This window comes from Salminus brasiliensis, chromosome 11, assembly GCF_030463535.1.
Source record: "Salminus brasiliensis chromosome 11, fSalBra1.hap2, whole genome shotgun sequence".
NCBI classification, from domain to species: domain Eukaryota; kingdom Metazoa; phylum Chordata; class Actinopteri; order Characiformes; family Bryconidae; genus Salminus; species Salminus brasiliensis.
Genome location: NC_132888.1, coordinates 18,877,950 through 18,892,057, shown reverse-complemented (window position 1 = coordinate 18,892,057; position 14,108 = coordinate 18,877,950). Strand labels below are relative to the sequence as shown.

The following is a 14,108-nucleotide window of genomic DNA, read 5'->3' as shown; positions in this document are numbered from 1 at the left end:
CTCGCGGTTGCAATTCAGCTCTATCGGTCGATCGCCAATACCAGTCGAGAGTGGGCAGGATGCTACATTTACCTTTTCAGGCAAATTTGGTAATGCATGCTCGTGCAGAGTCTCTGTAATGTCCCATGCAGTGTCTTTCAAGATGAAATGGGCTTGAGATGGACTTTACTTTTTAGCATCAACTGCATGTAAAACGCTGTCGAACTCCGAGCACCAGCTGCGCATGAAATCTGTGTAGCTCAGAGTGGAAACACAGCTGAAAAGGGCTGCTTCGCTAGCATTAAAAAGGCCTGTGAAGTAGTGATTGTGGTCAAACGTGCACTGTTTTGTGTAGTTAGTGGTGTTTGCCAGCTCTCGAGAGGTGCATTAATCTCACCTAAAATGTGTATCTTTAGCTGTGACTTAATTTCTCACAGTAAAGGACATTTTGACCAGGGGTGGCCAAACTTTTGCATACCACTGTATATCTAAAAAAAAAAAAGTGGGAAGTGGATATTCCTGAACCCTAGGGTTTTGTATGTTTGGATGGTTCCTTGGCCTGTGAAGAGACTGTCTCTTATTCTGTATGTCATGTTGGTGTGACTGTAGACCTTGCAGCTCACGGTGGCTTCAGATGACCTCCGCTTCAAGGTGTCAGGTGGCTCCTGCTACTGTAATGGATGTCTCTGTCTCTGTCACAGTGGCCGTGTTAAATTATTCCACTGGTCTCTTTACCTACACTGTTCCCAGACGCGTTGGTGATTTGTGTTGTCTGTTCTGAGCCTTACTGTACATATGGGCTGTGGGTGGAGAGGATGAAGAGTGATGATGCCCAGTCTTGGGTAGACCTTGAGAGTGTGTGGTACAGACCTTGAGCTTGTGAGTTACAGAGGTATCCACCTTCTAACTGGAACTACAAACAGCAATATTTGCTGGTTGCAGGTTTACTGAAATGTGAAAATTGCCAGACTGACAGATGACTGATTAATCCAGGCTTCCGTTACAGTGACGGAGCAGATCTGCAACTTCTCCCTCCAGCTCCTGAAGTCCTCTCAGGCCGACGCCTTTGGATTGAATATGTGTTCATTCAAAAGTCACCTCAGAGGGTGTCGATACGGCCTTCCACATTCATGCCAATTACCATCCATCTATTGAAAGGCGGGCGGGCTCTCCATGTGTTGGCCATAGCAACAGCGGAAGAGAGAAGATGTTATTTTTTCTAGAGAATGGCGTGACTCATCAGCAGCAAGGCTGTCAGCATTGGCTTTAGCTCTCCGCCACACTTACGTGTCTCTATCTTTTTCCCATTCCCTTAAACGTAGCTTTAGTGTGAAACTTTTTGTCAGTTTCCATTAGCGGGAGAGATCTTCAGCAGCATCCTTCTTAAAGAAAAGGTGTGTGGGGATGTGGGGGGGTACAATCCTTTCTGTCCTGGGAAAGAAAGAAGTCTATTAATCATGTAGGAAGCGCCAAAGTGCAATTCCAATGTAAATGGATTACTGAAGTGAAGCACTGCGTCGACCAGGGACTTGAACAATGAAACGTAAAGCGCCGCTTGTTTCCAGTGTAAATGGACTGCTTGGTGTCGGGGGAGAAGGTTGGGTCTCTAGCTCTGGAAGGCTGCGTGAGGAGAGTGCTGGGCAGGCCCACACACTAATACTGCTGTGCGATTTATTGAAAGTTTAGTGCTTTCATACTCTTAACTTTTTATACTACTGATGCAGACACACATTGTTACACATTGTAGAAACTTAATATTTTTGCTTTTGCTCAGTAGTCTATTGCGTTGCTACTATAGCCAGGGGTCACGAGTAGAATCCTGACCCAGTGCTACTTTGCTGTCAGCGGCCGGAGTCAGAGAGCGCACAATCGGTCATGCCCTCTCTGGGTAGGTAGATGGCGCTCTCTCCCCGCATCACTTTTTGTTACGTTGGCCACCCTACAGGCGTCCGTTACCTTTTGTGGCAGAGCTGGGGACCCGGCGCTTTCTTCTGAGTATGTCGGCTGCCTGGCAATGCCACATTGGTGGCAGTTCGAAAAAAGGGCAGTGGAGTGTCGGGAGCATTGCTAGTACTAGGGAGCTACGAACAGGTAGTACCAAACTGGGAGAAAAAGGAAAAAAACAGCAGTCACATAATCAGTGAACACCAGTGACCCAGTTCCATTAGCAGCCATACATGCCCATGCCAAAACAGTGCCTGCACCATGTTTGACAGATGATGTGATTTCATTTGCATTGACACCTCTTTGGGCCACATATTGAGAGTTCCCATGAACAGTTCCCATGAAGTGGTGTACAGAGGCAAAATGACACTGTCCAATATCACTGTCCAAATACTTATGGAGCTGACTGTATGTTTAAAGTCTGTCCAATAGAAGAAAAACGTGTCTCATGCAATTCCTCCCGTGTCCGCATTGCAGGAGGGAAATGAAAAACTGGTTTTACAGCCAGCACAGGAGGAGGGGGAGAATTTTCGCATTAGGAGTTGCATCATTTGTACCTGACTTAATAAGAGCAGCTGTGAAGAGAGGTAACACTTGCTGAGTGATAACTGGAAATGGTGGGAGCGGGAGGGGAAAACATGCTGTGATATTACTGGTTAATATAAATTTTGCCTGCCTCTGATGCATGGTAATGTAGCCAAACGTCAGAAGCTGTTGAAAGGCAGGTGACCGTCACAAAATGTCCTTCAAAGATAAGCAGAAATCCAGGAATTTTGCGTTTTTCAATAGTGTGACCCAATGTACTGACCTAAGGACTAACAAGGCAAAATAGGTCCATTATGATTGCAGGTTGACTTGAATCCTAAATGACATTATTACTACAGTGCTTGCAGAGTTTAAATGCAAAACATGTGATTTTGAACATGTAGTTTTAGTTCCCAGGAATCATTAGGCCTTCTTTGAAGACCTAGAGGGTTCCCCACAGCTAGTTTGACTGTTTGGACATTGACACACACACACACACACACACACACACACACACTAGTATATCTAATATATGCAAATAATTAATTTTGTGCTGGAAATGTGAGCATGCGTTCCAGGAAAAGGACAACAAATAGATCCAGCCCATTTTCACATTAAATTCTAAGGAAAACGTGATAGCCTATATTGTAGTTCCTCAGCTCACTGTTAATGCTCCTTCATAGATGAAAAAAAATAAGAGAACCGGAGATGCTTATTAAGCTAAGCTATAAGCTCATAATAATTTGGTTATTTTCTGAGATTAAAGCGCAACTTTGGATGTTTAGATCTTTTATTTTTGACCAAGTGTAGGTTTGGTATTGAAGCCAGTGTTTTTAAATAGCCTGAGCCGTAGTCTGAAAAGCTTGGGACCACAGCACTGGGAAGTCTGTCAGAGCGAACATGATTGCAGGGGTGGAACAGTCTCACTGAGAGCAGAGTTACAATACAACTCAGCCGACCAGTGTAAGAGTTGACTGAGGAGACTTGACGAGGCAAGCAGTCACGCCTGCTCCTGGGCCATTATACTCACACACATATACGCGCATGTACACATCCAAACAACAGCATGAGTCATACCACATGCCCAGGCCTAGCCCTACTTCCTTGCTCAGTGGAGTGAAAGCGGAGAAAGCACACTGCAGGGGTAGGGCTTCGTATTGGAGAGAACCGGGCCAAACGATGCATTTTGCAATACAGGGGTTACGATTCAATATGTTGCGGTACTGTAAGCTAGACAATATATTGTTTTCTTTTCTTTTATTCAGATGTCATGCATATGGTGGTATATTTTTATAATGAAGAAGAAGAAAAAAAAGAAAAGTGGACTTTTCATGCCGTCAGAACGGTGGGATCTGAAGATAAGATCTGAAGTACAACACTGCTGTCTAGTGCTTAGGGCTTAATCACAAAACAAAATAAAGCACTGTCTGCCATGTAAACTATTAATGAAAAACAAATACTCATTTTTTTGAGAACTGATACAGTATCACAAATCTAACATTGCAAAACGCAAGTGTAGCAGTGTTTTCTCCCATCCTTACGTAGGGGTGGACAATATAGCAGAATTGTACAATCACAGAATATTTACATTATGTACAATGTGTTATACAGGTAGGGGAATGTAGCGTTAGAAGTCTTGCCCAAGGTCTACCCTAGAGTCGTACCCTGGTCTACCGTAGGGTAGGTACACACTAAGCCACACCAACCACTACAATACAATATGCAATACAAGTAATTGTAGAAGCTCACGCAATAGAATTCAGTAGAAGCTCATTCTAACAAATCTGGTATCAGGTATTTTAATTCCAATCCAGTTTTAATCTCAGTCCAGTTGTTTTAACCACGGTGTTCAGAGCGCCATCTGGTGTCCTTAAAGTTTCTGTAATATCTGAAACTTTGTAAAACTGTTGTGAAATTGCTCTGTTTAACCAGCGGGAGAACCGCACGCCTTTCTTTGTTTTTAAACCAGCACTGAAGAGCGCTTTCGGAACAGAGTGGAGGCTAATGCTAATGCTAACACACGTTACATGCTATAGAAATCCAAGGTGTAGCACGTTCATCTCACCATAAAACGGTCATTTTACAACAGTAGTTAACAAACAACAACTGATAACAGTCCAGAGTGTGTACCACTGCACACATACACACACACACACACACACATGTCATGTACACAAACAAACACAAAGATTGGATTGGATCGATGCCAGCTGATGCTTAGCATTAAGAAACCTTGATTCAATCAGGGGCAAAATAACTGGTATAAATATCATGTATGTAATCATTTGTTTAGTTAGAACAGGAAAAACAGCAATGCTATATATATATATATATATATATATATATATATATATATATATATATATATATATATATATATATGGGCTGACTTTAGAACAGCTACTTATTACTTATGATTATTGTCTACAGGTTCACTTAAAAAATGAGTCCCTGTGCAGACTACAGATTAACTAGTAAAAGTTTCTAGTGGTCCTGAGTCCAGAATGTTACTGGTTGGATTCCTTGTACCGGCAGGAATTTGGGGTGGGGGGGTGGGTATATAAAGGATCAGGGCTTTCTCCTCCATTAACATTCACAGCTATGTTGCCCTTGAGCAAGGCATCTACCTCCAACAGTGAGGTGACTACCCACTGCTCTGGATGTACGTTCTCACTTTCCCAGTTCACTAGTGTAAACGTGGTCACTGCCACGAAGGGGTTGAACCCTGAGGTTGAATTCCGTTGTACTGCGGTGCAGTGGCTCTAAAGTGTGTTTCTAATTCAAATTAAATGTAATAGGATTACTTTGGAATGTAATGTTGTATCATAAAAAGGAAGTTATTGTCTGTATCTTTATATTGTTTCTCTCAAAAAGCATACATTCGTTTGGATGCTTTCCTATTTTAGAAAAAAATGAAAGCAGCATGGAGCATAAGAATCGGCACCACATGCAACGAAGCAGAGCAGGAACTACATATTGACGTTTGTTGAGACGTTTGTTAACTGCAGTAAATGCATTTGCTTGCTGCCTGTTGTTGTTTACAAGCACTCTATAATTGAACTAAGCCTTAATTCTTTTTTTAGATATGTGTTTATTCAGTGTTCTGGAAGTACTTAATATACCCACGATATGCTGAGGAAAGCATGTTTGGATGCCATATTTTACTGTAACGACGGCGTATCGTCACATTGTCCACCCCTAGAACACGGCGTTCTGAAAATGAAAGCTTCTGGGCCCTCCTTGCATGAGGGTAAAGAGCATGTGCTGTTCCTGACCTGCTGAGGCCACTTAGTACTCAATCCATGCAGTGTGTGTGTGTGTGTGTGAAGGGTTTGCTGTCTGATGTTGTGCGGCAGGCCTTGCTGGATGTCCCCAGTGCCTTGGCTGCAGATGCGTATTGACTGTCGTAATCTGTTTCCCATCTGGTTCTAGTCTTCCCTGCAGTGGGGGGATAACAAAAGGGGGCTATGAGTTCAATAGTTGTGTCTGGCTCCAACTAAGGCCTTACTCCCTCAAATGCACAGCAAGAGGGTGGAAAATTAATACATAGCGTTCCTCTGAAATACTTTTCCACTCACCGTGGTAAAAGGCCAACGTAAAGACTCGGCCCAGAATTAATCATCTAATTTTTCCTTTCCTGTTCTGGGACATGCCTTTTTACTTTTCTCAACTCCAGATTCATTTTAACAGACTTTCAAACAATCAAATCAATAAAACATGACCGCATTTCTAAAAGCTTTAATATTACTCAAGATAAGTTTAAACATTTATCAGTATGAACTTTACTGTACATAATTGGACATTCATTATCTGAAAGTAATTCTTATTTGCATTAGTTCTGTAGTGGGCAGACTGTTATCCTGCTAACTGAGCTAATACCAATCAGCTTCTCTCTGTTGTCAGACTGACGATTTAACGCATACTGTATAAATATAAAATGGTCCGCTTAGTTTTTCTGTAAGCAAATTGATCTTTGTATTTGATCATTTTTCAGTTTTAAATGAAGGCAGGTTGAGGTGGTACACACACACCACGTAAATGTAGGACCAGTTGAGCTACTTGCAAATTTACAGCCCTGACCGTATACCGCGGTAATACTTTGAGACTGGTGTGGCGATATGAAAAAAGTGGTTAATGCTAAAGCTAACAAAGTGTGTGTCCTCCATGTTGCCGGTTCACTGGTTGTCTTTCTTTGGAGCACTTTTTGGTAGGTACTGACCGCTGCATTCTGAGGACACTCCCCAAGACGGGCTGTTTTGGAAGCAGTCCGACCCAGTCGTCTAGCCATCACAATCTGACTCAAGTGGTTCAGATTCTTATTCTTGTCTCTTTTTTCCTGCTTTCCTGATGTTCACTTGCTGCCTAAATGTATATCCCACCCAGGGGCATCGTATGGGAGGGGATGTTGGGATGAGTCTTGGGACCTGTGACCGACAGAGGGACTGTATTAATTGAGTATTTTGGCAGAATTGTTAGAGTCGTGGGGAGCAGCGTAGTAAGTCAGTGTATATGAATGTCTGCATGTCTGTACTCACATCAGTCTGAAGTGGAACTGGAAAGATTAGTGTAGGTCAGGACTTTTTATATGAGTCTAATCTAACAAAGCTATAGCACATGTCGCATGGCCAATCGATTCTCAGGCTGAGGCCTAAGCAACTGTTTAATTTCCGCTCTGTGCAAATATTAGGGGCAGTTAATCCACATCCCACAGCAACCGAGGCCCTGATCCTGTGTTTTCTCCTATAAACAAAAACTGCCGTTCCTTGGTTTATCCCCCAACTTGCTGAATATTTCATTTCAGATGGATCAATAATTTACAATGGGTGTGTGTAATAATGCATGATTCATTTTTAATCTGCTTGCAAATTTGCTTCCCCAGGATTTCATGTTGAAGTGAATCACACTGTAACCACAGTAACAATGCTGTTGTTATTTGGGCACGATTTTGAAAGCTGCGGCATGAAGTCTGAAAAGACATATGCCCACACATAGTGTGAATTTGTACTGTGAATTTATGGAAGTTGCAACCATGCCCTAAACCTACAGACTTTAGCTTCTGTTAGCTTCAAGCGCTCTCCGCGCTTCACAGCAGCGTCTGTAACGACTACAGCCGCTTGGTTCAGTAGCATTACTGTGACTACTGCTGCCATTGTCATTATGTTAATCAAATCTGAGCTGTATGTGTCCCGTGAAACGTGATGCGTGGTGGCTGGGGGAATGATCTCAGAGAGTGAAAGGCCATTCATTCAAACCTTTTACATGCCGCTGTAAGTGGAGGGAAGCTCAGAGCATTCTTTAATTGCATCTCGCGATCCAATTAGGGCCAATTAGCTGGCTGCAGTAAGACGAACGGTAAATCACTGGTGCTGATCTGTCTGCTGAGTGCTTGTGATCTAGAAGCCTCGCTTAGCGTGTTGGCTAGTTTCATCATTTTGGTGTCATTATGGTACCATTATTGCGACGGTCTGCTGTAAAAGCAGATTGGTGTATGGGTACTCAAGTTCTCAATTATTGGAAAACTGGAATCATGGGTAGATTTCGAAAATCTACAGGCCAAATGAAACAAGTGGACTGTAAAATGTGAGAGTTTCACCTATATCTGGGAGTAAATATGTGTATTAATTTGCTTCTAGTCTGAAACGTGAGTGCATTGCCATGTACGGGTTGTGGAAGAAGGACTGAGAAGATGGAGATTACGTTACTGTTACTACTTTAGATGATCTTAGCCACATGTTAACACCTCAGGCTAATGTTAGCTATATGTTCGTGGCCTCAGAAACACAGAAATATATTTCTCAGATAAACAAACATGAGGACCAATCATTCATGTAAAAGATGACGAGTCCTGGAGAGCTTGAATTTAGATCCATTTTCACAAATACCACTTCTGTTTACAGAAAAAAGGACATGCAGAGTCTGCAGTGGAATTGTGTTATGGTGTCACATCAATGTGAAAGTGTTATTGTAGAACTACAGGAGAGCACTTGACAGGAAGAGAGTTCTAAGTGGTTTGAGCAAGTGATCTGATGACTTCCTTAACATTCAGACTGAGGACCAGAAATTGAACCAAGTCTCCTGTAAAGTTGGTTTCATTTAAAGAGAGCAGTATGTGAAAATGCTCTTGTGTTCTACAGGGTGGAGCGCTCCACGGACCAGGTGATCAAGCCCGTCAACGTGGAAGCCTTGTCCAAGTGGGTGGGAAAGATCCCGGTGGACGTGCTGCGGGACATGCCAGTCATCGCTCCTATGCTGGCTAGGCTTGGCTACGACCCCCACGCCAACCCGCCTAATTATGGCCGTCCAGATCCACGCGTCCTGGACAACACTAGAAGGGTAAGTGTCGACCTGAAACAATGCAGACATCCGCATATTCTCCAACACTTCGGAGGTCTCCTTGTGGAAAAAGGCTTTAAATGAGTCCAGAAAAGACCCAGATTTCTTTACAGTGGTGGTGGTAGGAACCAGGGTCACAGTGTTTAACAAAGTCATTTAATTTACTGTAAACGTTGATGGACACAGTGGTGGACACTAGTTTCAGTAGCTGGTGGAAAATTAATTGGCATGTTTCAAGGAATTGTTTGAATGGAAACCTGGCCTCAAGCATTAGAAAATAGATTAGTATGTTATGTAATACATTTATTTTTCAAAGTGTCAAAGTTTTTTTATTTGTACTAATTATGATAACTAGTTATTCTTTTTTTTTTTTTTTCAACTTTTAAGAAAAGAAATCTAAAAACAATCAGTATTCATAAAGTCTGATAAATAATTCCCTAACCTTGTGGTTTCATTGGACTTGTCTTGGTAAGCCTGTAAAATAATCAGTTTATTTAAAACATAAGCATTAATGTGTAATTTAACAAAAGTAGAGATTGTTCTCAAAGAACTGTTATGTCTAATGCCACAGTTGGCAAATGTTCCAAGAAGGATGTTTCTCCACCGTCAGTTCTTTTTGGCTGAAATTATTTTGATTTGAACTTCATAACAAGTTGTGCTGTAAGTGTTGTAAGAAAAGCTTTATTTATTTGCCGCTTTTCACAAAGAAAGACTTCACAAAACAGCTTTACAGAGATCTGGGTCCTAGCCAAAAGTGACAGTGGCAAAGAACAACTCCCTCAGATTGAGAAGAAGCCAGGAATCAAAAGGAGGACCTTTCCTCCTCCTGGTCCACACCGGATAGTAGAACAAATAACAGGGACAAGAATGTCTGAAAAGTAGGGCTGCACAGAATATTGTTTTAGCATTGTCATCCCAATGTGCATACGTGCAATAGACACATTGCGGAATGCGCAATGTCATGTTAGGCAAACTGAAGTCTACATAAAATGTCATGCTACAACTTTTTTTTTGTTGGTTTTTTTTTTTGGCTCAATACAAATAAATTGCAGATTACATTTGCATGGTAATTTATGTTACTCCACATTTTATTAATATCATTACATGTTGGATCATTAACCTTTGGTGAGATCTGGGTTTTGTAATATTGCAAACAACAAAATGTTGCAAGGCCAGTATCGTGCAGCCCTAATGAAGAGCTATGGCTAATGTGACAGCAGGTCATGAGTTATAGAAGTGTGAATGTAGAACACATGCTCAGTGTTAATGTGTGAGTCCATGCTGGTGAAACAGTCATATGCACAGCTTTGTAGCATGTAGAGTGGTGTGAATGCATCAATGCGAAAATCCAAAGCAGGACAGCATTGCAACGGGCAGCAGGGTGGTGGAGAGCAGAGTCTGTCAGTACCGGGACAGAACAGTCGGAACAGGGCTTCTCAATACATGGTAAAGTGATGAAAAGAAAACAGACAGGAGGGGAAAAAAGGGGTTAAGATGATAGTGACAAATGTTGGCGAGTTAACACAGCAGGAAAGTGTGGTACAGGGGGTAGGCAGGCCGCATCACCTGGCCACTAGACTCACACCAACGTCAAGCAGACAGCAGGAGGCCGCTCAGGACATGAGAGAGAGTGAGGGAAAAAGTAAAGGAACAAGGGGAAATCTTAATAAATTAGGACTTTCTTGAAAGACTATTTTTGAGAATTTTATTTTAGGAAAATTCTTAAGAATTTCCTTGTTTTTCTTTGTGAAATTATTCAGACTTTTTTTTTTGTCTTAGGAAAGCATTTCTGAACCCAGCTCCTGGTTCCAATCACCACCATTGGGAACAACTCTGACTCTCTATTTCTATATTTGTTTTTAGTTTTTTTTGAACAGCACATTTCTCTCCAAACCATTGCAAATAGTTTTGTTTAATTCTTAATTAATCTTCAGTGAAATTTCCTGATTGTAGGTCTGCAACCTATGCCATATCTTTGCAGGTTTTTGTTCTCCTGCTCCATAGCAGTGTCATAAAAGAAAGTCTGTACAGTTCACTGAATACTCGCAGGGTGTGCCACACAGTGCACGTTTTTAGGGCGTACTCTAGAGCGCAAGATCTACAGTACATGAGCCCTTGGCCTTGCCGTAACCGCATGTGTTTTCATTAAGACATGGAGTGAGCCTGCGGGCCAGCAGCAATTCAGAATAATCCCTTTCATTCTAAAATAGTCAAGTGGTTCAGGACCAGTGTTCCGACTCAAAAACTGCATTGTGCGTTCTGGAAGTATGAGCTTTCACCAGCAGCATGAGCCCTTCTGACATGAGCTGATGGGCAGTGCATACTCTATATGTACTCTTCTAAAAGGCTGCTGGACATGCTGGTATATCAGGTAACAGCTCTCAGCATCATGGGATTTTATGTCTCAACCGCTGGGCCTATTTAGTGGGTATACTTATCTGCTAATCCCATTATTAAAAGCCAGTTACCGTCCAGCAGGCCTGAAAGGACCAGGGTTTTGGGCTATAAATGGTAATTTTGGTACGTTCCTCTTCTGATTTATTTGGCTGATTTCTTTTGTTTGTTTGTTTGTTTTCTTTCTCTGAAGCTCACACTGTTTGGGTGAAGTGAATAATCATTATTTGCTCTTTAGTACACACAGCTTATTGTTTCATTGGTGTTGGTAATTGGAAGCCAAATGCATGGTGAAGCAGTAGGTGGTGTGTGCTGCCCAGCTCCACGAGCCAGGGGTAGTTGGTTTGAGCCTCAGTCCAGTCTCTGTTTGTGTGGAGCTGGTGTGTTTTACCCGTGTTCATGTGGGTTTCCTTCAGGGTGCTCCAGTTTCTTCCCACCTCCCAAAAACACATGGTACATGAATTGGCTGTGCAAAATTGCCCCTTGGTATGAGGAAAGGATTGTATGTGGTACCCAGATATGGATGGACATCCAGGGAATATTCAAATAATTTTCACCAATGCCAAAAAATGAATTGTCCAGTTATGTGCAGATTACGATCTTCCACGAGTCTGATGTGCATCCCTAGTCTATATTAGAGAATTTTCATTTGAGCTACATTAAATTTTCATGGTTTTGTCATGTGTGTGTGTTTTTTTTTTTTTCCATTGCAGTTGGTACTGCCAATTAAGCCACACTAGCTTGTGCTAACACTAGCAATGTTCCTCTGACTAGGAGGTTAATGACTGAACACATGTCTCTTCCAATACATGCAAAGTCAGTCGCTACAGGTTTTACAAACTGCCACCAATGCCGCATTGCTGGGTGGCCGACGGGCGTACAGGAAAGAGCCGGGTCCCCAGCTCTGTTACTCCAGCTAACAGACGCCTGTGCCAGCCAGCATTGCTTAAGAGTGATGAGGGGGAGAGATCACCATCTACCCAGATAGAGAGAACATGGTCAATTTTGCTCTCTTGGACTCCATATACTAATGGCAAAGTGGCGTGGTTCGAGATTCAAACTTGTGACCCTTTGGCCCATAGTGGAAGCGCTTTACGCCACTGAGAAAAACCTTCAATGCGTTCTTTTTTTTTATTTCGCCAAGAAAAGTTGAGACATAGTACTGTGACCGCCTGGAGCTGAATTGGTTTTGAAGGTCCAGTTGTTGTTTTTGCTTCTTGGCTCTAGCATGGCGTGACATAGCTACAGCATTGGCTCCTGTCCTGTTATTGTTTCCCCTATTATTGATTTCTAATCATTGTTGATGCTTTGTTGGAGGCAAGCCCACTATGTTGCTCTCAGGGCCTAATAGTGTGCTCTGTTATGAAATGAGAAGAGACTGGCAGGTCCATTCCAGTGTTAACATTATTTCTCATTTATCACATTCCATTAAGGATGAGTCCTCTCTGATGGCAAGCTTGCAGATATGGGTGTAGAGTACAGTATGCACTGTGTAAGTGGACACCACACTTCTCCCCCTAGTGTTCTTTTTTTTTTTCCAGGTCAAAATCAGCTGCCATTTTCATGACTAATTCCGTTTGGAGTCAGTTTTTTATGGAGGAACCAGGACGTTTGGTGGCGGGATAGCACTTCTAATGCTGCATAAAAGGAGAATGTGGATGGAGTGGTCCTCAGTCTCCCTGTTTTTTTTCTCTCGCAGGAAGTGTCTCAGTGGCCTTGTAAAAGGAGCCTGGAGCCCTTTTATACATCGGCAACTTTACACCAGGTCCCTCGCAGCTGCTCTCAATCCGCTCCACTTAATGGCCAAATCATGTGCTGAACTGTGGACAAAAAAAGAGAATAAAAGCCGTTTAATGCCCCATAAAAGCTCATAAGATATATCAAAATGGCTCCAGGCTCTCTGAGTGTGCTCCTATAGTGCAGTGGCGTTATGTACTGCTTTGATTTAAATGGCAGGGCAGTGGCCTAATATTTCCCTATTCAGCCTCAAGCTAAGCTCACTGGTTTGGCAAACTGGCCAGTGGCCCTTGCCATTTACCTGGAAGGTCTGATACCAGTCCATAATCTTTTCTCCAAGAGATTTTTAAAAAGTGGAGCGTAACTGGAGAAGAATGCATGACTTGACGGAACTTTTTTACTTAATGATTAGACTGGAAGGCATTTTTTTTCACTTTGAGTCACTCAGAGAGTCGGCCTAAACCACAGGCTGCAGAATGTTATTTTTTTCTGTAGCTGAGGTTAGTGAGGCTGGGAGGGGAACCCTGCTGCACCCTTGCGTCTGAGTCAGTCTGCTCTTGGAGCCAAGTATGGACTTTCAATCTCAGCTGCCCTGGCTGTTAGCACAGCACGTCATCAGCCAGACCATTGGCTCTGGAGGAGGTCTGCTAGCTGCGTTGTAGCTCTCAGACCACTGTCCTCTGTATGATATGGACAAAATGCTACAAAGTATTAATCAGAAACATTCACATAAGCATTCATCTGGACCTTTCATTTTAGGCTCATTTTCATATTGGGTGATATCAAAAGTGCAAATATGCAAAAGTCAGGGCTGGACAGTATTAACAGCATTTCTCACTGGCTTACATAATGAATTGGCACATTAAATTTGGAAGGAACCAGACTTAACCTTAGGGATAGGCTGAGGGTTTATAAGGATAAGGCTCCCCTTCATTTATTAGAGAAATGCTCTTACCTTGGTTACAGATATAATTAAAAAACAGAAGGTTTTAATGGGTTTTGGCCTAAAGACGCTCTCTGAGGTGATTTCAGTGTTTTATAACAAAGACTTTGCTGCTGTCACAACACATGCGTGTTTCTGGCTGAATCTCAAATACCTCCTTACTCCCTATATGAAGAATGATGTAAATCATAAAACTATGTCTAGATGCAGATGCACTAGATTTCAGATTTTGACATATGAATAATTGTGTGAA

The 14,108-nt window shown here is 42.3% G+C and overlaps 1 protein-coding gene across 2 annotated transcripts in view; it reads left to right on the top strand.

The window, feature by feature from the left end:
* The window catches only part of tpst1 (tyrosylprotein sulfotransferase 1), a 57,463-nt gene that overhangs the window by 20,458 nt on the left and 22,897 nt on the right, over positions 1-14,108 (top strand). For both annotated transcript variants that reach the window (XM_072692069.1, XM_072692071.1), the window contains exon 3: positions 8,583-8,781. In XM_072692069.1, coding sequence (XP_072548170.1) covers positions 8,583-8,781 — 199 coding nt within the window. The remainder of the gene's footprint in view (positions 1-8,582; positions 8,782-14,108) is intronic.